This window comes from Sinohyriopsis cumingii, chromosome 4 (assembly GCF_028554795.1).
Source record: "Sinohyriopsis cumingii isolate HCF-2022 chromosome 4, ASM2855479v2, whole genome shotgun sequence".
Classification (NCBI taxonomy): Eukaryota; Metazoa; Mollusca; class Bivalvia; order Unionida; family Unionidae; genus Sinohyriopsis; species Sinohyriopsis cumingii.
The window spans coordinates 48459493-48484852 of NC_142964.1; the positions used below are offsets into that span (position 1 = coordinate 48459493).

At 34.9% G+C, this 25360-nt stretch overlaps 1 protein-coding gene across 1 annotated transcript in view; it reads right to left on the minus strand.

Moving 5' to 3' along the window:
- LOC149801126 (tyrosine-protein phosphatase 10D-like) overlaps nucleotides 1–25360 on the minus strand; it is a 155528-nt gene that overhangs the window by 107963 nt on the left and 22205 nt on the right. Inside the window, exons 2-9 of the mRNA XM_089955151.1 lie at nucleotides 17585–17858; nucleotides 13420–13692; nucleotides 12789–12877; nucleotides 9372–9570; nucleotides 7125–7388; nucleotides 3170–3317; nucleotides 1566–1693; nucleotides 258–518 (exon numbers count right to left, since the gene is read on the minus strand). Coding sequence (XP_089811277.1) covers nucleotides 258–518; nucleotides 1566–1693; nucleotides 3170–3317; nucleotides 7125–7388; nucleotides 9372–9570; nucleotides 12789–12877; nucleotides 13420–13692; nucleotides 17585–17858 — 1636 coding nt within the window. The remainder of the gene's footprint in view (nucleotides 1–257; nucleotides 519–1565; nucleotides 1694–3169; nucleotides 3318–7124; nucleotides 7389–9371; nucleotides 9571–12788; nucleotides 12878–13419; nucleotides 13693–17584; nucleotides 17859–25360) is intronic.

Consider the following 25360-nt stretch of genomic DNA (forward strand, 5'->3'; position numbering starts at 1 on the left):
CACCACCATCAGTACATTATTCAGACAAAAACTGAAAGCCTATAATTGTTAACAAATATGGGTTATCCCAAACGGAAAAGGAGAAAATATGACTGTTAGTGATTTTAATTAGTGTTAAAGAACTATTTACCCAAATGAAAACTGACCAACAAATGTATTTAATGAAGCACCAAATTGACCATCAACCTAAAGCAAACCAAGAAATATTAATAAAGAAATAAAACTATAGGACAAAACTAAATTCAGTAAAATCGTACTTGTTGTGATCTGTCTAGCTATTATGTCACTGGAAAGTTCTCCAATGTTTGAAACCACAGTCAAGTTATAGGCAGTGCCTGGTGTCAGATTGAGGAAGATGTAACTGTTTGCTGTTACAGTGACCTCCCATTTGCTTCCATCTGCCAATGAGGACAAGGCCACGGTGTAGTTATCCACCCTGCCGTTAGGTGCCTTCCACTGTACTCTCACTTGTCTGCTACTGAGAATTGATGCTGTCACATTTTCTGGTGGATTTGGTGCTGCAGTTGGAAGAGATAACAAAATCACATACAAACTTGTGCATAAAAAGTTTTAAAAGTTACATCAAATTTAAATGTGGTTATTAAACTAAACTTTGCATTTACCCAGCTTTTAGAAAGGACAGATCAATGTTAGTGACACAATTCAATCCAATCCAATTTACAATATTATGGCAGAAATGCCCACCTCAGGACACATCCACTAAAAAAGATTATAAAGGCCTCAGGTTTTATATTTCTATTGCATTGTAACATTTTCTAAACATAAAAAAAACATATCCCTCAAACCTTCATTAACAATGTAGATAATGTACCTCTAGTCAGCTAAGAAAATGAACAAAAATTCTCCTAGCTATAATTTCTGGACGCATGAAAGAAATTTTCTTTCATATTTATGCTTCTTCTCATACTGTTGTTCATACTGGGGGAAATACTGAATCAGGTTCAGTTTCAACATTGTAAGCAGTGCATAAATACTGTATTATTCAACAAAATACCACAAACAGAAGCATGTGATAATACAGTCAATCCAGCTAACATGAACACCTGCATATGAAAACTGCTTGTGAGTGAAGGTCAAACACAATCAGCCCCACACTTATAAAAATTAATCAGCATTTACATGTATATACAGACCTTTTCTTAATATCAACCCCTTCTAGCTGAGACGTTATACAAACATTTGACTGTACTGCACTATGCATTTCTGAGTCATCATAAATACACAAAAATCCTGGTCAATGTATATAATTAACAACAAATAAACAACAGAAAGTTAGGCTGTAAATATTGATGAAATCCACTGTCTCATCATGTCAGCCATAATCTTAAATCAGGTTTGTGGAAATCTGCAAGAATGTGGAGAGCACCTTTCTGAACCAGTAAAACAACATAAAGTTACAATCTAGTTATTTCAATGGAAAAAATTAAGCGCTAGCATACAAAGTTCAGTGCAATCAAATGTACCCTCTTTTAACTGGCCAGTAAATGGCTGCCTTAAAGAACATCCTATACCATATTAGTGTTACATATAACACAAGCTCTTACATGTTCTAAACATGCTGGATAGTTTGTCACTTTCTTTATTGGCCAATACTGTTGCTATAGTTACCACATACAGCTCCCCACTTTCAAGGACAGAGAAAGTAGCATTTTTTGCATCTGCTTCAATAGTTCTGGAAAAGAAAATAATCAGATGCCATGTTAGAACATAATGTTTTCAAGGTTCTCTGAAATGCAGTGTTTTTGTCTGTGTTGTGGAATGCAGTGTTTTGTCTGTGTTGTGGAATGCGGTCTTCTGAATGTAGAATGCAGAGATCAGGCTGTGGAACGAAGTCTTTTGTCTGTGCTGTGGAATGCAGTCTTTTGTCAAATGCAGTGATTTGGTTGTGGAATGCAGTCTTTTGTCTGTATTGTGGAATGCAGTCTTTTGTTTGTCAAATGCAGTGATTTTGCTGTGGAATGCAGTTTTTGTCTGTTGGATGCAGTGATTTGGTTGTGGAATGCGGTCTTTTGTCTGTCGAATGCAGTGATTTGGTTGTGGAATGCAGTCTTTTGTTTGTCGGATGCAGTGATTTGGCTGTGGAATGCGGTCTTTTGTCTGTTGAACGCAGTGATTTGGCTGTGGAATGTGGTCTTTTGTCTGTCGAACGAAGTGATTTGACTGTGCATTATATTGATGCATCTTTCAGCTTCAGCAGATGACAAAACAGGAAATGTAAGTACATCAGGGTACAAACATTACGTATTATCTATTATAATAGTATATCAAAGCTTCATTTGAATACAGTTACTTATATTTAAGATAAATAACTTTTAAATAATTTACCACAAAATCTTAATATTGATGCAATTAATAAGACTGTTGCTGGAAAAACAGGAAACCAGTGCATATTTAATACAAACTTTCAGTAAGGGACTGACCATTTATTATCCTAAGGTGATGGTGACAAGTATGGGATTTTCTTTCGAGCCGGGATATTTGTTGCACTTTATGTCATGAGAATAAATATTTGTAAAGCAATATATTGGATATAAAAAAGGGTTTATTTTGCTATAAATCTGAACAAGAATTTTTATTTCAAACTATTTATGGGCCATAATTTAAGAAAAATGTTTTCCCCCTTACACGAAAATGAAATGGTTAGTCCCAAAACACATGTTGAAATATTATAATAATTAGAAAATTTCAGATGTATGCAGCAAATAATGTTCAAGATAAATGCCTTTTAATCACTGTATATTACTCACTAACCGCAAACAAAACAGCCCTTAATCTGCCATTGCATAATGGACTGGCAGATCAGGGTCAATGTGATTATTCTACTGATTACTTCCAACAAACTTCAGAGATACAGATATCTAAGTTCATTAAGCAGCGTATATCTGGGTCTGTGCAGTATGCAGTAGGTACAACTTGTGTGTATATATGGTAGTAACCCAAAATCTTACCTCTGATGCCTCTGATGGTGAATTGTCTCTAAACTCACCTAGTAATTGACAAGACAAGCAGACATAAATAAATGCATCATCTTTATTTAATAGTATTTCTTTCATTTGACGCCCATCTAGAAATAAATGCTACCTTACCCTACTTTCACAAGAAAATAACAAAACTCTCATCAATACTACTTGAAAGAATCCAAACTTACACATTTTTCACTTCACTGCTGGATGAAGCTCTAATAAAGAGAATATAATGATCAAAGCTGCCATTTTGTGGCCTCTCCCAGTGGACAGTAAGTGAGGTAGGAGTTATGTCTGTTGCATTTGTAAATAAACTCTCTACTGTGGGAGGAGCTGAAAGAACACAACAGAAAGACAATTTACCATCTATACTCACTTATAAATTGGGTTCAAATGCAAAACAACACAGATCCTGTTCTGCCCTCAGTCAAAGTGCTGGCAGATCAGGGTCTATGATATTTGTTCTATTGATCACTCCAAACAAACTGCATAGCCCAGGTCTGCCAGTGCATTATGTGACAGCATAGCTGGGTCGGCAGTTAGCAGTTAGACTTGACTTATAAGCAAGTACATATGGTAAGTATCAGGCCAGAGGTTAATACAATACTGAAGTAATGAAATGACTATGAGGATACATATGATAAACTACAATACTTTAGTGTCGGTAAATTAGAATACTGTATAGAGTTGTCAAATTATAATACTTTAGAGTTGGTAAATTACAATACTTTTGTGTCAGTAAGTTACAATACTTTATAGAGTTGGTAAATTAGAATACTTGAGTGTCAGTAAGTTACAATACTTTAGAGTTGGTAAATTAGAATACAGGAGTGTCAGTAAGTTACAATACTTTAGAGCTGGTAAATTTGAATACTTGAGTGTCAGTAAGTTACAATACTTTAGAGTTGGTAAATTAGAATACTTTAGTGTCAGTAAGTTACAATACTTTAGAGTTGGTAAATTTTAATGAAGCTTCATTTCATTATATAAATGACATCAAAATAGTAGTGAATTATCTTTGTGCAAAAAAGTAACTGTTTTAAAGGTAGTTTTAAAGTAACAAAAACAAAAGCAACATATGCTTGTGTGTCATGCTTTGTAAACAAAGACAAATAAAAGTTGCTTGCTTTATTCAAGGGTTTATCAAATGGCAAAGAAGAGGATGTTCACAATAAATCAAAGACAAAACATCAACAATGTTTTTATACCAACATTCACAGGTCTATTTTATCACAGGTTTGCTGTGTTTGTGAAACTAACATCTCATTCCACTTTTAAACTTCTAGAATCAATCAGGTATGCACATGCTCATTTATATGTCAAGTCCACTGCAAAGAACATAGATCCAGATCTACCATCACAGTATGTGCTAGATGATCTGGATCCATATTTTGTGTTCTACTGATTACTCCTAACAAATTAGAGTGAGCTAGATCTGCTGATGTAGTACATTGTTTTGAAAATGTTCTGTCAAAACAATAAACATGAAGCTTTATGGATAACTGCTTTTGTAAAATCAACACTTAATGTATCACCCAAATGAGGGGCACTGGATGATTGAGTGGTCTGAGGCATTAACCTTTAAAGATGGCTGGCATCTAGCCCTGGTTTGATTCTCTGGCTTGACCAATATGGATATGTAAGAAAGCTTGCCAGTAGTTCCCATTGGTTCAGTGGTTCTTCACAGGTTCTTTCTCCACCCGATATAATGACCCCCATGTACAGCCAATCATGTGCTGAAAAATGGTGTTCAGCCCACAACAAAAAAAGCAGCAGCTCAAAATGGTGTCATCATTATATTATGAAATCACCAACACAATGCCACTTGTTGCATAAGGATATAAATGCACTTTGAACTCTGGGAGAGACTGGACATAACATAAGGTGGTTGACAACAAATTTTAATAATCATAGTAATTGCACTGTGAAAGAAAATGATGAAAGAAATGAGAAGTTTAAGAAACCTTAAGAATCATTAGTAATACATGATAAAAATATAGGAGACCACAGGAATCAAATGAGAGCATAAATTATCTGAAAGCAGTTCTCATTTTTAAATGTATCAAAGGAGATGTTTCAGAGTACATGGCTCAGTTGTTCCACAAAACATCTTCTATCTATGACCTAAGATCAAATTTTAACAACAATTTAGAAGTACCAAAACCTTGCAATAAACGATTCAAAAGATGTCTGCAGTATTTAGGGGCAAGAATATGGAACTCACTTCCTGCTCACATTTAGTCTGCTGATTCAGATAAATCCTTTAATAAAATGTACATGTAGCATTTCAAACCTACATATTAACAAACAAGAAACTATGTTGATTTTTAGTTCTGGATTTATTACAATGTTATTCTTCAAATATATTACTTGTTTCTTCTACATCCTTTATATTAGCATATTGGTAAAAAGTACGTAAAAATTTTTCGTATTTATAAATTCAGTATATGAACAACTCTCTACTTTTATACCTAATATTGTTTTATGAAAAAGTACAATACTGATGTAAACTTTGCTACATGCCACAATTTTTGCAGAATAGCCTCAAGGTATATCAAAGCAGAAGTGATCATTAACTGCTATGAATACATGAAGATGTTGTTGAAAGTCATTTGTAAACAGTTATTGGAGAGATGAAACAAAAATGTATATATACATTTAAATCTTCCTACTTTCATGTGTTTTATTATTTATTTGTAAACTTAAACAGGTATTTTCATGAGAGAAACATCTGCATCAAGATATATGTATATATACTATTTTAGAGTGCCTCAAGGGAGATTAGTTGTGTATGTTGTGATTTGGATTTTTAACTTAGCTTTAACAATTTTTCAGTCATATCGCTATTATGCCTGTAATGTGACAGTTTATAGTGAAGACTAGCACTGGGGCATCATGCTGCAGACATGTAGCATCATGTCCCACTGAGTCACATTATCCTGACACCAGGCTAACCAATCCCAACACTAACCTCTTAATGCTGAGCGCCAAGTGAGGCAGCTGTTAGTACCATTTTTATAAGTCTTTGGTATGACTCAGCCAGGGTTCAAACCTGTCACCTCCCACATCTGAGGCAGATGCTCTAACCACTAGGCCACCGGAGTGGTATGAGATTAGTTGCATTTCATAACTGAGTTACCCTCTTTAAAAAAAGACATTATTATTATTATTATTATTATTATTATTAGTGATACATGATGAAACATAAACAGACCTTAGGAATCTTTTGTGTTACATGATAAAAAGTATATGAGGCCTGGGGAATCATTAGTGTTACATGATGAAAAGTATATGAGGCCTTGGGAATCATTAGTGTTACATGATGAAAAGTATATGAGGCCTGGGGAATCATTAGTGTTACATGATGAAAAGTATATGAGGCCTGGGGAATCATTAGTATTACATGATGAAAAGTATATGAGGCCTGGGGAATCATTAGTGTTACATGATAAAAAGTATATGAGACCTTAGGAATCATAAGTGATACATGGAATGCATACAAGACCTTAGAAATCATTTCTGATACATGATGAAAAAGTATGAGACCTTAGGAATCATTAGTGGCATATGACCTGCCACATATCAGTTGAACAAGCATTCTCTTACAGAAAACCAATGTGATCTTAATGACTGTGTTATATGGACTCACTCAACAAAATACTTGTTTTTGAAAGTTTGATAATAGTAATCTCTTCATCTTCAAACTAAGTAAATTTAATGACTTTTTAAATACACCTTCCTTTATCAATTTTACTGACAAGCGATGATTGGTACTTTTAGATATACAATTCCAATTGACGTCTGGGTACTTTTTGATGTAAAATTTCAATTGATGACTGGGTACTATAGAGTACAATCCTGTGTCATGACCTTCACTTGCAGATATCCAAAGTAAGATCAATGAAAGAAAATGGACACCAAACTATAAATGGTATTAACAATGATGGACTGCATGGATTCTTAGCTAGTGTGTAAAATTTTGCCATCCTTAACACAAAAATTTCTGAACAGTGATATATATATATATATATATATATATATATATATATATATATATATATATATATATATATATATAAAGCTATCTGTTAATGCTGATAAGACAGTAAATATTTCTCCTATCAAACCTGATCAACTTACAGGTATAGAAAGCCATCTTGACTGGTTCACTCTCTTCATACCCTGTGCTGATAGTGATTGTGACATTGTACTTAGAACCTATGTTCAGGTCAGTCAAAAGCATTTCCTGGTGTTCTGCTCCAAGCGTCTGCTTCAAAGTTCCTGACCCATTTTCAATGTAAATGTCAAAGCTTGAAAACTTTGAATTGCTTGGCTTGTTCCACTTGAAATGAAGAGTGGTTGTGTTTCCAGGCAATTCTGTTAAACCTGTAATTGGTTCTGGCTCTGGAAAGATAAGGAAGCAAATATAAACCTACCACTGGGATCAAAAACAATTTATTTGCATGTATAGCTTAACCAATGTGACCTAGCTGTTGATCTTGCATTAGAATGTTTTTAAACAAAAAAGTGAAAGGCAATTTGTTTGTTACTGACAAGAAACTAGTTCACATTCAGCTTGCAGGATTCATAAATAGTACTCTACCTGACAGGCCATTCAACTCAAAATCAAATTTTTATCGGTAATTTACTATAAAGAAGGTTTCACAGAAATGAAGTTAACACATCAAGGGCATACCACTGGTAGCTATTTATTTCTACAGGTTTCCGTATCCAAGATTCTCTGATTTCTAAAACACTAAACAAACTAGGTGACAAATATAGCTACTGCTAAAAATCTACAATTATTCCACATAATTGTGATATAGGACATCAAGGCTATTAATGCAAGGTCAAAATGACATTTCACATTGGCTAACCTCAATGTCAACATTTTTGTTTAAAAGCTACCTGTCCTGCTGGAATAATTCTTTGCTATTTGTTTCATGTGTCTTTTTAGGGATAATCTTAAGTTTGGAGCCAACAAATACATTTAATTCTATATAGCTTATTTTGATATCTTCAGCATAAATTGATGTGTAGATGGTAAGTAGAGTCTACATCAGAGAGAATTTTATTTTTATCTTTCATCTGAGTAAAGAAACCTCCATATTTTCCCAACGTGTTCTAGCATCTTTGTTTTGGTTACTGGCTTCTGTATAATAGTTTGAGTTTATAATTTCTTAAGGGAAACTGTTTTGTTGTGCCATAATCTCTCATATCCCTCATTCCTTTGTTTGTGATATTAATGTTGTTGATTTCCATATTTTTGACTTCTTCACTGTACCAATGAGACTGTCTTCATTTTGCCTTCATTCTTATATGTTTTGTGAGCATGCTTCTCGAGAATAAGAATTCTGGGTAAAATATATCTAGACCATTACTGAAACTTCAAGAAGGGAGTGAAAATGATACATTTACAATAAAACCAGAGCACATAAAGTTAATACAATATTAAGTTACTCTGTAACTTCAGCAGAAAATCTAACAATTCAAATTTCTGGACACTAACTGCTGTTTTCAATGATATCAGAGTGGTATATCAAGGTTTAATTTACCAATTTTGAGTCATTTTATTCACATTCAGCAAAGAAAGATCTATTTTTTTTGTGGTGAGGGATATGGGATCTACACCTGCCCTCACATTATAAGTGGAGATCATGAGCTATATGGGTGTGCTAAAATGAAGGAGTGGGTGTGTATGTGTGATAAAATAAAGAAGTGGGTGTGTATGTGTGCTAAAATGAAGGAGTGGGTGTGTATGTGTGCTAAAATGAAGGAGTGGGTGTGTATGTGTGCTAAAATAAAGGAGTGGGTGTGTATGTGTGCTAAAATAAAGGAGTGGGTGTGTATGTGTACTAAAATAAAGGAGTGGGTGTGTATGTGTGCTAAAATGAAAGAGTGGGTGTGTATGTGTGCTGAAATGAAGGAGTGGGTGTGTATGTGTGATAAAATAAAGGAGTGGGTGTGTATGTGTGCTAAAATGAAGGAGTGGGTGTGTATGTGTGCTAAAATGAAGGAGTGGGTGTGTATGTGTGATAAAATAAAGGAGTGGGTGTGTATGTGTGCTGAAATGAAGGAGTGGGTGTGTATGTGTGATAAAATAAAGGAGTGGGTGTGTATGTGTGCTAAAATAAAGGAGTGGGTGTGTATGTGTGCTAAAATGAAGGAGTGGGTGTGTATGTGCTAAAATGAAGGAGTGTGTGTGTATGTGTGCTAAAATGAAGGAGTGGGTGTGTATGTGTACTAAAATGAAGGAGTGGGTGTGTATGTGTGCTAAAATAAAGGAGTGTGTATGTGTGCTAAAATGAAGGAGTGGGTGTGTGTGCATGTGTGTGTGTCCTCATTTCTGTTTTTTATTCTCTGGTGAGACAAAAAAACAGCACTTACTGGTTGTATGTAACACAGTGGTGGGATTACTGGCCATGTCCCCTGACACTGCAGATACTTTGACAAGATACTCTTGCCCTGGTACTCCTGGTAACGATGTCAGAACACAAAACAACTGAGCTGCTGTGGCACATGTGGTGTTTATCTCTATTCTCTTCCCATCTGTTGTATTGTATTCATATCCAACTTTATAACCAGTCTAATAAAAATAGAAATAAATGGCCATTTTTATTTTAAAACAATTACAAAGGCTTTTTAATCTGTATGCATATAAAATCTTAGTAGAGCTCACTAATCAGACCCTGATTTTGTGTTGACCATTGTTCTTGTAATATTGATAAATAATACATTATTGATCATTTTATGGCAAGTATAAAGACAGACACTTGGGGGGAGGGGGAGTTAACATAAGACAATTGTGTCATGGGCCTGCAATGTACATTGTACAATTCTACATCACACTATGCCATCTTTGTACATGATATCACGAGAACATAGAATAAGATGTTTACAAAAGTAATTTATATCATAAATATAAACATAGTAAATATTCTAAAAATGAGATTTCATTCAAATGAAATGTCAAGTATTAAGATGGAAAAATGGCACCATCTTTTTTCCTCTACAGTAGAAATAAAGAGACAATTTTCAACTACTAAAGTGTTCTACTTGGATTTTTCGGTAATGAATCCCATTTGAACACTGTATTTCAAGGCTTTATTAAGTACATTAGAATGTTTTTTATGTTAAGTGCCATAATGGGGATAGCACTTTGTTACGAGCAAGTGGGCTGGAAGTTTACAGCACAAGGTAAGAACTTAAGTAATTACCTACTCACATTGTTATGAGAGCATATGAAGTCCTCAGTTCCTGTTTATAAGTACAACCTTAATTTGTCTGCTACTGTCTTTTCTTCCTGTCATATAATATGGCATGGAAATGAAACATTATCACTGAAATATTTCACCAAACATATTGAAATGATTACCTTCATGTTAGCCTTTCATGGTTTAATTTGCATTCATACATCATGTCATTTAGATGACCCAAAAAATGTACAACTTAAAAGTTTTCATTTTTGGCTGTCTGTACTTTGCTGAAAATTGTCACTAATATGACCCCAAAAAAACCTGACTATACTTTAATGACATAAAATATAAGGAGTTGCACTATACATTCCTCACAGTTTTGTATTCCCAAATTAAAGGGATTTAAATGGGAATGGGCATTTGGTCTGAAAATACAGAAAAAAATATGGGGTTTTTACGGGGATGGTTTTTACATGTTATTGACAACAATAATGAGTAAATGGCAGCTAAGTGTTCTCCAAGGACGTACTGAGACAGCTTGGCCTGGGCAGGTATCAAACCTGCTACCCTTGGATTATGAGTTTGACACTCTACCAACTGTGCTACAAAGGGTCTGGATTCTGCATGGAAACAATACAAAAACAGAGGGACAATAATGTGTTAAATTTAAAAATACTTACTGAGTATTGTATTTCATGTACAAGAACACACAAATTAAATGTTAATAATAACAAAATTTAGCAAAATAATAATTAATTTAAATATGAACAATCCATTAAAACTACTTCTCAGCTGTACTGAGTACTTCAATTATAACAAATCCTTCAATGTCCTTTTTAAACTTTTTCTGAAAACATAATTGGAAAGAATAATTGGCTTGTCCTCCCCCCTCCCAAATTTAGGAATATTATAGAGAAGTTTGGAAAATTATACGAAAAAATATATTGCTAAGATATATTGATAAAACACTAGGGAGTTTAAGGAAATTTGTATATGAAATAAAGGAATGACTAGGACAATTGTATTAATTACATCTTGGAAATTCTCAAGTGATATATACTAAAAGTTATAATTGGCATTTCTGGTTGTTTTATTTTTCAAAGTCTCAACTGAACATCCCCCTCCCATTTTATACTGCAGAATAAATGATTAAAAAATCATTACTTCTTTACAAGTGAGTAAACTGTAATAGTTCAGAATACAAGAACCTTGTTACTAAAACTGTGGTCACTATTCTTTATAATTCACATTAAAAACATCACTTGACACTTTCAACACCCAACAATGAACAGTTTAGGTCTGAAACAGTCTGGCTAGAGCAATTATCTAGACACTTTAAAACAGCAAAATCTGCAAAAGGAGGAATATCCTAAATGTCTGAAATATGATTCTGAATCGTATCAGTTTTATACAGATTTTTATGTTATTGTCATTTGCTTCATTTTTGTGCATATACATTGCACATCACTTATCAATTATACCACATATCATTTTTATGTAATTAATATGGTTGATACTTTTCAATTTAATACACAAGACCTAACACTGTTTGTCCATCATTATGCAACTTTTTTCTGATACCTTCCTTAACAACAAAACCATTACAAATGTAGATAAATAGTTACAAAGACAAACAAATTACGGTAAATGAGGGGCTCAAGGGATACATGATACATACATATTCTAACTGACCATCCCTCATTAAATAAAGCATTATTATTATTATTATTATTATTATTATTATTATTATTATTATTATTATTATCATTTATATTATTATTATTATTATTATTATTATTATTATTGAGATTTAACATATCTCCTTCTTGATGTGAATTCTCATTACCCTTACAACTGGTAGCAAATTCAAATGGGAAGAATTAAAGTATTTCAACAAAGGTCTCATACAAGAACTGAATACTACAGTAAGCCATCCTGTTACTGAAACTTTCCTTCTATTTTCCAGAGTATATTTGAAACGACCTTGATTCATCCCATCATGCTGAATCAAAAGCCAAAGGAAACATATACATGCCAGAATCTATTTTGAAACAGTTAATTACAGGGAAACCCTGTTATAATAAATATTGTTGTAACACAAATTTTGGATACAGCACAACTGTTGCATGGTTCCCAAATCTATACGATTTCTTCACCAATTTCTCATGACTGCAACCATCGTGTAGACACTAAACTGTGAATAAAAACCATAAAGCCTCCACACGACAACATTTTAGCTGAGAGAAGAATCAATCTGACACATAATTAAATGATTTTCACTAATTTGGTGGTATCCCCATACATGTATATTCTAGCCTCATTTATCTGAAATAAACTGATCACATTACAGTTTTTCCTCACTTTAAAGTACGTCGGTATAACAGCCTACGATATAACAGTTATGGTCATAAACTTAATTATAATAGTTGGACTCCATTTTTCCATGTAACATCCCCTGTATAAGATGACCTCATCCACATCATGGTACACCTCTGTAGTTCCTCTTACAGTATGTCAGTGAGAGCCTAATGTATATTTATTAACTTAATAAATTGTTCAATAAATACACGAAAGCTTTCTGATAAACTACGCCATAGTTTGTTCTTACCTGATAACTATCTGGATCCGGTTTCCAGGTAATATTCATACTTTGTTTATCCATGGCTTTAACAGATACTACGGACGGAGATAATGGTACTGAAAGAAAATGATCTACATCATTATGTGCTCAAAATTTCTGGAAAAAACTGAAATCAAATGATTTTTTAAATAAAAATGTCACCATTAAAATGTACAACAGCACAAAAATAATTCAGATGTTGTAAACATGTAGCTTGTGATGTTGCAGCTGGTGCAGCCCTAGCAACATGAGTAAACAATCCATGTGACCTTGACCTTGGACATATAAACTAAACCAAGTCTTTGTAACAAATCTTATGAGAATAAATGAATGGAAACCGAATATGTTTCTCCTTCATACAGATCTTAACAATTTACTCTTCAAAATTAGGCAATTCACTGTCTGACCTTGGTCTTCGACACCTGATTTGTCACCCCCAAGATATACCATGGACATTGATGCTATATACATTGATAAATCTAATTACAAGGTGAATGCCAATCCAAAGACACACGTGACAAGTTTTTCCCTCTTTTTAGCATAATACTTAAACCCAAGCATACACTGTTATTCTCATCATCAAACAGATTGAGGAAAAAATATGAACTACTGAACTTACCTGTGTTGACTGTGAGGGACAAGGACTTGTTGCTTGGCTCTCCATGACTATAACTTATCACAGATATGTTATAAATCTGACCCGGTTTAAGGTCAGCAATGGTATAATTTGTATATGTCAGATTTATGGACTCGAAGATGAAAGAGGAATTTGTCAACCCAGTAACAAAAACTTTGTATTTATCTTGGATACTGTTGGGGCTTGGATCCCATTTGAACTGCACTGTGCTTTTTGACTGATTAAGTACTTTCAGATTCTCTGGTGGCAATGGTTCTGTAAATAAAGTATGAATGTCACACAAATTTGTTTGATAAACAGTATATTAAATTGATTGTTTGATAAACATTATATTATACAGATGTGCAACATATGTTATTTTGCTATTGCCAATATTACACTCACAAGAAGCATGTTTATGTACCGTATATACACACTTAAAAGTCAAGTCAAATTGCAAACGACAAAAATCTTGATCTGCCATATCATAATGCACCTGCAGATTAGGGTCCATGAATTTTGTTCCACCGATTTCTCCTAAGAAACCTCAGGGAACCAGATCTGAGAGCGCATTATGATATGGCAGATCTGAGTCAATGCAGTTTGCAGTTGGACACATGATTGAGTATATACAGCAAATAAGACTATTTTACTCATTCAAACTGGTCACCAAAATGTCACCTGGAGAAGCTCAAAACTTGCATTATTTCACTTAATTTGTGAAATTAGTACTTGACTATGGAGAACCAATTATAAGTTGATTCAACATTACCAGATATTTTATTTGTGCTAACTTCCTTGCCATATAATTGTATATGCTTGTCAGAACTTACCTAACTAGCATTATTTATAAAGTAGGGTCAATATTATGGCTTCCATAGATAAATATGGGTCAATATTACTATATACCTTATTTTTATGAACTTCCCTGCCTTATAACTGTATATGCTTGTCAGAATGTTCCTTTATGTTATCTATAATGTGGGTCACTATTTACATCTTCCATAAATAAATATGGGTCAATAATAGGACTCCTATAACAAATGTAGACCACTATTACAGCTTCCATAAATAAATATGGGTCAGCATTAGGACTCCTATTACAAATGTAGACCACTATTACGGCTTCCATAAATAAATATAGGTCAACATTAGGACTCCTATTACAAATGTAGACCACAATTAAAGCTTCCATAAATAAATATGGGTCAACATTAGGACTCCTATTACAAATGTAGACCACTATTAAAGCTTCCATAAATAAATATGGGTCAACATTAGGACTCTATTACAAATGTAGACCCCGAGTGGTCTAAAGCACTCTCCGTTACAGATCATTGCCATCTCACCTCTGTCTGTATGGGTTCAAGTCTCGGATTCAGCCAATATGGGTATGTGAGAAAGCTTGCCAGTAGCTTCTCGTGGGTCGGTGGTTCTTTCTGGTGTTTTTCCGGGTTCTTCCTCCACCATTAATACTGGCCGCCATGTATAGCCTATCATGTGCTGAAAAATGGCGTTAAACCCTACAACAACAACAACAAATGTAGACCACTATTATGGCTTCCATAAATAAATATGGGTCAACATTAGGACTAATATTACAAATGTAGACCACTATTACGGCTTCCATAAATAAATATGGGTCAACATTAGGACTACTATTACAAATGTAGACCACTATTACGGCTTTCATAAATAAATATGGGTCAACATTAGGACTCCTATTACAAATGTAGACCACTATTATGGCTTCCATAAATAAATATGGGTCAATCTTTGTGTGTGTGAGATTTTTAATTTTTAACATAGCTTTAACAATTGTTCAGTCATATCCCTACGATGTCTGTAGTGTGACAGTTTATTGTGACATCTAGCACTGGGGTATTATGCCGCAGACATGTAGCATGATGGCCCACCCAGTCACATTATCCCGATACCAGGCTGACCAATCCTAACAATAACCTCTTAATGCTGAGCACCAAGCGAGGCGTCTGTTAGTACCATTTTTGTTAGTCTTTGATATGACTCGACTGGGGATCGAACCCCGAACGCCCGCATCCGAGGCGGACGCTCTAACACTAGGCCACCAGAGCAGTATATTGGGTCAATAACAGGACTCCTATAACAACTGTAGATCACTGTTATGGCTTCCATAAATAAATATGGGTAAGTATTGTGCTGCTCATAAACAATTACAGGTTGTTGCTGTTGTTGCTGTGGGGTTTAACGCCATTTTTCAGCACACAATAGGCTATGCATGGCGGCCAGTATTAATGGTGGAGGAAGAACCCAGGAAAACCCCTGGAAGAACCACCGACCCATGAGAAGCTACTGGCAAGCTTTCTTACATACCCACATTGGTCGAATCCTAGACTCAAACCCACACAGACAGAGGTGAGATGGCAGTGATCCATAACGAAGAGCGCTTTAGACCACTCGGCCACTCAGGGCCCCCCAATTACAGGTTACATGTACTATTATGGCTTCCACAAACTAATACAGGTCAATTTGACTCATATAAAAAAGTGCACTTTTCTATTATGATACCAATAAATAAAAATAGGTCAATATTATGGCTGTCATAAACAAATTCAGGTCAATATTACGACTCTTATAAACATTGTATACAGAGGGAGAGATTTATTTCAGTACATACTTTTAGTACCACATTCAATTTAGCAATATGAGCTTGACATGCATGCATCTTTAGGTTTAGGTAATCTAAAACTCTGACATCATGACCTACACAAAACATGACGTCTTCACTTCCATCATGAAACAATTTGCAAATATGTACGGCATGTCTGATGTATGCACAATTTTAGTATCATGCCAGTATTACATCAATCTTGGTAAGATGCATATATAGGGAAAATGCACTTGTGCCCGGTCTTGTATATGTATGGTCTCAGGTTCACAAGTCAAATGGGACATCAGTGTTATGTGTTTTGAGTGATAAAACCTGCCATTAATGAATCTGTATTGCATGAGAAAGTCAACAATACACATTAATTACATTGAAAATATTCATTGTGTAAGAAAGTACAATATTTAGTTGAATCAATAATGTACACTGTACTTGGAAATAAGACCTGATTTTTTTCTTCCTATTAATTATGCATTAATTTACAAACTGAAACTTAAATTAAAATTTGCACTAAGGAAAAGAAGAAAGAAAAACACTTTAACAAACTATCATATGAATAATTAAGGCAGTGCAATGGCTTATCTTTTAATTATGATGATGTTATCATGGGAAGGATTAAGCCGGTTTTTCACAATTTAGATGGATTGACAACAAAAAGGATGGAATACATTTTATTTTTCATTATGTTTTTCAGCCATCAACAGATGCAATTTGGATTCTGTTTCTGTAGGTGTTTATGAAGCCATCAATAAGACTGCAAAATATATCCACATATATCTATATTGTTGACCAGCATAACTTGGTTTGGTCTCTTACCCAGTCCTGAAAAGTCAAATCTCACTGCATCTCAGGACTTCATTTACGCAGAAATGAACTTCATGAACCATAGGCATGCAGGGTGTATGAGTGGACTATGTCTTATTGAAAATTCTCCAATCTGTGGGAGGATATATTTATGCTGCATGGGCAAAGCTTTTGAACATGAAAAAAGTAAAAGCTAAACAAAAGTGACAGGTACCTTTACTTCTGCAACTAAAAATGAATTTTAGAACTCCTAATTTATGGTCTGCACACATATTGCAAACACCATCTGAACATTTAGTTATGCTGCAGTGTACAAGAACCATCACCACTGTAACACCACGAGTCATCAGGACAATGCACTAATACAAAGCTCAATCATCACATATCCAGAGGAATCAATTCAATAATCAAAAGTTTGTCACTGGGAAATATAGAAATTTCCATCATAATCATAATATTTTTCATTTGCCCAACTAGATTTTCATACTGGTGAAAATGTCCTGGCATTAACTTATGGTTAACCTTGGCTTCTGAGCAATGGATTATTCTACCCGTATATTATTTTGTGTTATATTATATTAGTTACAGTACTTACATTATTTACAACCTTGTACTCATAATATATACTGAATACTATACAAAAGCTATCACTGTCACTGTCATTTTCATATGGATAATATTTTCATTATTGCTTGCAAATAAAAATGGATTCCTTACTTGTTGGAATAAAGTAGCTAAAAATGGCCATGCCATTTTGATTCAGTTCTATGTAATAAAGCTGCCCTGGATACAACCCATGCAATCTGTAATGAATCACCTCTCCTTCTGCTGGCTTGGAAATGACCTCTATGATTGATTTGTTGTTGCTTCCAACTACGTTATAAGCAATGCTGTAGTTGAGTGTAAGATTTGTGACCGGCCATTCTATGTCAACATAGTAGTCACTGGAGGTGATATGAACGGTGGAGTTGGTAACATAAAGACTGTAAATCTGAAATATTAAACGAAGAATGTTTCATCAGTAAACACTATATATACTCAGTTTTAAATAGAGTCCAACTGCAAACAAGATAGATCCTGATCTGCCATAGCATAATGCATATGCAGATTAGAGTCAATGTTGTTTATGCTACTGATTACTCCAAAGAAACTCAATAGACCAAGACCTGCCGGTGCATTAAGCGACCACACATCTGTGTCTATGCGGTTTGCAGTAGGACTCCTCTATAATAAGACAGTACATATAAGAGAGTATATTTGGTAACAGTGGGTCATCTTTCTGCCATACATGGGTTTTCGGCTATATAATATAAACTACCTCCTTACATAATAGCAAAAATTCAACAATAAAAATTCCTACTTGCTCAGAATGAAAATGTTTTAAACACTGCTTGTTAATTTAGGTATCTTCTTTAAATTCTATTTTGGGAGAGAAGAGTACATGCATGCTATATGGGACAACGCTTACAAAATAAAAAACAGCCTCTTGAATAAAAAGATGGTGTTCTACTATTCCATATAAACATCTTGCAATTATCTCAGTTGTATAAAGACATATTAATATCATGGTTTGGCACTGAAGCTTAATATCCTAAATCTATCAAACAGGAAATGAAGGTACAACAAAACTTCTAGCCCTTTTGTAATGAAAGACATAGTCCATGCTCTACCATCACACTACATGCATACTGTATCACTTAACTCTACCATCATACTGCATGCATACTGTATCACTGAACTCTACCATCACACTGCATGCATACTGTATCACTGAACTTTTGTCCCCCTGACACCACTATCCCAAAAGGCATCCTATCAAGAAAGAATTACACATAATACACATCTGCATAAACCAAACCTACAAGGATGATTCTTGTTCTGGATTGTTTTCTGCCAACTTCCCACCACCAGGGCAATGATTTAATGGGGTGGGGATGTGCTGGGTGGGATTTTCTTCAGAGCTGGAATAGTTCTGATTACTCACCATGAGGGGAAGCTGACTCAAATATGGAACATATACATATAATACAGCAACTGATCACACTTCTTATTCTTCCAGTAACTGAAGGACCCAAAATTCTCTTTTAGAATACTCTCCCGATTCCTTATTCAAGGCATTTAGAACATTTCCTTTACTACTATCACCCACATTTCTGAGCGAAATATTTAATTTCAAGATTTATATTTAAAACAACCGATTCCCTTTAATGCATTAAATTTGTTTTTTGTTGCTCAGTTGTCGGTTTAATGCCATGTTTCAGCACATGCACTGGGGAAAATTCCAAGATGATCCAACATCCCATTGGAAGCTACTGGCAAGCTTTCCCACATATCTGAGCCTGAGACTTGGACCCACATGGACAAAGGTTTGTTGTCAATGATCTGCTGAGGTGTGTGCCTTAAACAATACCTGGAGTCCCTATTTACCAAGAATTCAAATGTAGTGGTAAACATGGGCGGAAATAGTTCTTTCAGCCTGTACGTGTGGGGGTTGGGTGGGGGTGGTTTGGATTTTTAATGTAGAATTAACAATTTTTCAGTCATATCGCAACAATGTCTGCAGTGTGACAGTTGATAGTGATGTCTATCACTGGGCCATTGTGCTGCAGATATGTATCATCATGTCCCACCCACACTGGTGATGCTACCATCCAGAGAGGTGCATTTCTGATGTGAAATCATGGATGACATGTAACAAGCTGCAGATGAATGATGATAAAACTGAGGCCATTCTGATCACAACACAAAGACTTTCTCATTACCATCCTTTACCTCAAACAATAAATATCAGCAACACCAACATTAAATTCACACAATCAGTACAAAACCTAGGTGTTACTCTGGAAACTACTCTCACATTGCACCAACATGTCATGAATATATGCAAGGCTGCATATCTTGAGCTGAGACGCATCAGCTCAATTCGCAAATATCTTTGAGCTGATGCCACTAAAACACTTATGTGTTCATTAGTACATGTACTTTCAAGACTGGACTATTGCAACTCAGATCTGTCTGGTTCATGTCAATATCTGTTCCAGAAACTTCAAAACACAGCTGCTTGGATCATACTTAGAGTACCATGATCAGAGCACACCTCCCCGCTGCTCTGTACCCTATACTGGCTATCCATTCGATCCAGAATCAAACACAAAATTTGTTCTCTATGCTACGTTTCACTGACAGACTCTAGTCCAACATACCTATCCAACCTCAACCATGTGTACACACCAGCAAGATACTTAAGCTCCTCTTCTGACAATCATATACTCATTATTCCAAGTATGAAAACAAAGTCCTATGGACAGCGTTCTTTTGCATACCAGGGCCCAGCAACATGGAATGAATAGCCCAGTGAACTTAGACACAAGGACACAGTGATCAAATTCAAGAGGGCTCTCAAAACTCACTTATTTCAACTGCAAGAACAAACTTAGACCTAATAATGTTTCCTACCTTAAATATTCTCAGCATGTTTTTTTTTAATGTCTTCTAATTTCATGGTGTTTGTTTTTGTAATCATATCATTATATGTTTTTTATCTTATAACTGTTGTCTAATGTTGTAAAGCGCTTAGAGCTTCTAAAGACTAGGCGCTATACAAAGTCCTCATTATTATTATATTGTCCTTACTCCAGACCAACCAGTCCTAACACTAACCTCTTAATGCTGAATGCTTGATGAGGCAGCTGTTAGTACCATATTTATAAGTCTTTGGTATGACTCAGCCTGTGTTTGAACACGTGACCGCCCACAGTCAAGGCAGATACTCTAACCTATTAGGCCACTGGGGGGGGGGAGAGAGAGAGAGTGTGTGTGTGTGTGCGTGTGTGTGTGTGTGTGTGTGCATGTGTCAGAGGCTTGGTACCATGTATAATTGATTTCAAGTGAAGTCATACTGCAACCGACATAGAAAATGATGTACCATTGGATAATGTGCCAACAGCTCTGGGTCTATACTGTTCTACTGATTACTGCTAACAAACTGCATAGATTCAAATCTGTATGCACATTATGTGACAGAAGATATGGGTCTATGTAGTTTAAATTGGACTCAACTTGTAAGCAAGTGTATCTGGTATGGGCCAAATCTGCTTATAAAACTGTCTGTGATGGATTACAAATTATTTTTCGCATGCATAACCATATAATGAAATAGTTGCCCAGGGCAAGATTCATAATTTACAATCCTCAGGTATTGCCTACTGACCATGATTATCATTAGCTGCACAATAATGTGCCATACATAAGTTACTCTGTAAGGTGGCATACCTAATCTACGACACAATGTGTCACATGCAAAAAAACATTAATTTGGAATCCCAGGCCATAAAACAATCAAGTCTGACAAAAAAGAAATGATTTCCAGCAAATCTTATCAAGAAATGAGAGAGAGAGAGAAAGAGAGAGAGACTATCTTCTGGACACCACAATAAATACCTAAAGCTTTGTAAACTATATAAACAACAATAGCCCTTCAAAGGGACTAACACTACCAGATGATAAGAATTTCCAGGAATTCAAAATAAGATCATTTCTTCCTTTTAATGTTGAAACCATCTTATATATTCTTCAGTTATAATAAGATTTTCGAATCAGCTACTGTGTAATGGACATAGTGAATGTCAACCTGATACCATTTTCGTTCAGGACCAAAATGACATCATAAGAAGTCTTCTGGTGGAATCCCCATGATGATATTACTTTCTGTTTAGGATTAAACTGAATAGTACGATTTTTACGATGAATGTAGCCATATTCGATATTAGACAGGCACCATTTCTATTTAGTACCAACTAAACATCATAAAATGTCTTTTGGTGAAAGCACAATGCCAACATGAGCAGCCATCTTGAAGAAATATTGATGACACTGGTGGTCATACTGAGTGTCTAAATGAAGCCATTACAATCAACCAGACACAATAAAAAGCTGTTTAGTAAAATCTCCACTGTCCAATGGAATTAAAGGCAGAACTTTTACATATATTTTATTATATGTATGTGTGGCTGTGATTATGCAAGTGTGTGCAAACATATGTATGTGTGATGATGATATATGTCAAACATGTATATTTTGTTTGAAAGTGTATTAAGCACTTCAAACCATATTTTAATTTCTTTTATAAAAAATTGACTTTCCCATTATATTTTATAGTTTTTTTTTAGTTGATAACATATTCTCAACTGTATATGATGTTGCCTATTTTGAGTCGTATATAATGAAAAGCTGTTAGACCTCAAAATGCACTTTTCAAATCGTGGCATACAAAAATCATTAGCAACACTACAATGGGGCATACATATCAACAGCTACGCTGTAGTGTGGCATACATATTAGCTATAATATAATATGGGACCGCTTCCCATGGCCTAAGAGATTACAGCATCTATCTCGGATGTGGGGAGTTGCTGATTCGAAATCCAGCCAAGTCATATCAAAGACTTACAAAAATGATACAAGCAGCTGTCTCACTTGGCACTCAGCATTAAGATCTTAATGTTAGGACTAGTCGGCCTCATGTGTCAGGATAATGTGACTGGGTGGAACATGATAATACATGTCCGCGGCATGATGCCCAAGTGCTAGACATCACAATAAACTGCCACACTGCAGACATTAAAGCAAAAGTACTGGAAAATTGTTAAAGCTATGTTAAATATCTAAATCACACACACGCTAAAATATAGCATACATATGAAGTCACAATAATGTGGCATAAGCTACTCTATAATGTGGCATATCATAAGTTATGTCACATTTTAATCTGGCATGCATACCACATTTAACTTGCATACAACAAAAAAATATTTTAAAAAAATGCTCCACCACAGTGCCTGAAAAAATGTCTTAAACACAAAGTTAACCAAAGTATGATGCACAGACACACAGGCTGATGGACTGATTGATAGACAAAAGGAACACTGCATGCCCCTGCCACTGTTGTGATGGTCACAAAAGAAGCATTGACCCAGATCTGACATTCCAGGTCACAACAGCAGATTAGTATCTATTCTGTTTGACTAAAATCAAAAGTACAGCAAACAAGGCATTCACCTAATTTCACCAACAACAATGTTAACCAGATATAAACCCTCTTAACAATTGCCTATCTGCGCCATATCTGCACAAATAACAGTACTTGTCATTATTCTGTTTTTTCACTGAAGCTGTAAAGAAAATGTTTTACAATATTATGTCATCCAATGGGTTATTGACAGAAATGAGAAGAAAAAACATGATATGGAATGACCAGTAATTTTTTCTCTCAACTATTCATGATTACAATATCCTGTTTGATAAAAAAGGTCACTTTTTCTCACATTTGGACATCACCTCAATTGGGGAAACAATCAATGAAACAAATCTGATCACACAATCACCTCAGTTAGACACTATCACTGACATCAATCTGATCACACAACACCTCAATTAGACACTATCACTGACATCAGTCTGATCACACAATCACCTCAATTAGACACTATCACTTACATCAGTCTGATCACACAATCACCTCAATTAGACACTATCACTGACATCAGTCTGATCACACAATCACCTCAATTAGACACTATCACTTACATCAGTCTGATCACACAATCACCTCAATTAGACACTATCACTGACATCAGTCTTATCACACAATCACCTCAATTCAACACTATCGCTGAGATCAGTCTGATCACAAAATCACCTCAATTAGACACTATCACTGATATCAGTCTGATCACATGATGACCTCAATTCAACACTATCACTGACATCAGTCTGATCACACAATCACCTCAATTAGACACTATCACTGACATCAGTCTGATCACATGACGACCTCAATTCAACACTATCACTGACATCAGTCTGATCACACAATCACCTCAGTTAGACACTATCACTGACATCAGTCTGATCACACAATCACCTCAATTAGACACTATCACTGACATCAATCTGATCACACAACACCTCAATTAGACACTATCACTGACATCAGTCTGATCACACAATCACCTCAATTAGACACTATCACTGACATCAGTCTGATCACACAATCACCTCAATTAGACACTATCACTGACATCAGTCTGATCACACAATCACCTCAGTTAGACACTATCACTGACATCAGTCTGATCACACAATCACCTCAATTAGACACTATCACTGACATCAGTCTGATCACACAACACCTCAATTAGACACTATCACCAAAAATAATCCAATCATACAAAATAATCACCTTAATTGGACACTATCACTAAGACCAACTGATTAAAACCAAGATCTCCTATGATAAACACCAATAGAAGACCACATTCTGTTGATATTTCCAATTACAAATCAAATTACAACTTTCACATGTATGTAAGTGAAAAATGTAATTGGAACATATCATCTCGTTAGATAAATTTAACTTGAAAAGCAACTTTTTATCTGATTATCAGTCCAGCTTTTGCCAGAATCACTCCTGTGAAACTGCACTTGTATCTTTGATTGATAAATTGATGAAAGCATTAGATCAAGGAGAAATGGTAGGCACTATTACGGTTGATTTTCGTAAAACTTCTGATCTTGTAGACCATGAAATTTTGCTTGAAAACTAAAAATCTGTCAAAGCAGTGAAAACTCCCTAAACTGGTTTATTTCTTACTTAACCGATAGAGTGAAAAAGTATCTTTAAATGGTCAACTTTCTGAAAGTGAAAATATTAATTGTGGAGTACCACAGGGCTCTATCGTTGGACTTCTGTTATTCATTCTATTTATCAACGATTTACATCTTAAGATTGGAACTTCAATTTCTTCATTGACCTCTAAGCAGATGATACTACACTGTCTGAGATGGGTAAAACCAAAACGGTACTTGAAAATAACTTACAAGATGCTGTCAACAGACTTCAACTATAGTGCAAAAAAAAACAGTATGATCATAAATAAAGAAAAAACAAAAGCCCTACTAGTTACAACACAACAAAAACGAGCAAGGCTAGATAGTGACAAACTCCAGGTTCTATTTGACAATGTGAGCCTTAATATGACCTCTCATGATAAAATTGTTGGTGTATTTGTAGATAACAATCTTACTTGGTCTATTCACAATAAACATGTTTCAAAAAACGTTAATTCTTATCTTTGGCTACTGAGGAAGATCAAAATATACATTCCTCTTCAGTATTGGGTCATCTTTTATAAAAGTTATATTCAGCCATGTCTGGACTAATGCAAATTGTAATTTTGGGGAAATACCTCTAATTCAAACATAACAACACTTTAAGACTCCAAAAGAGGGGTTAATTCATGATCAATGTATAGACAATTTTCAGGATGCAATGAATAATATAAAGTTTTAACAATACATGAAAGAATATTTCTCAGACAGGCCAAATTGATGTATACAGTATCCAGAAAAGCCATTCCTGTCTATCTAAGCAATATCTTTCACCAAAGAGATGCTGATGGCACTCCAAATTTAAAGTCCATAAGAAGTAAAAAT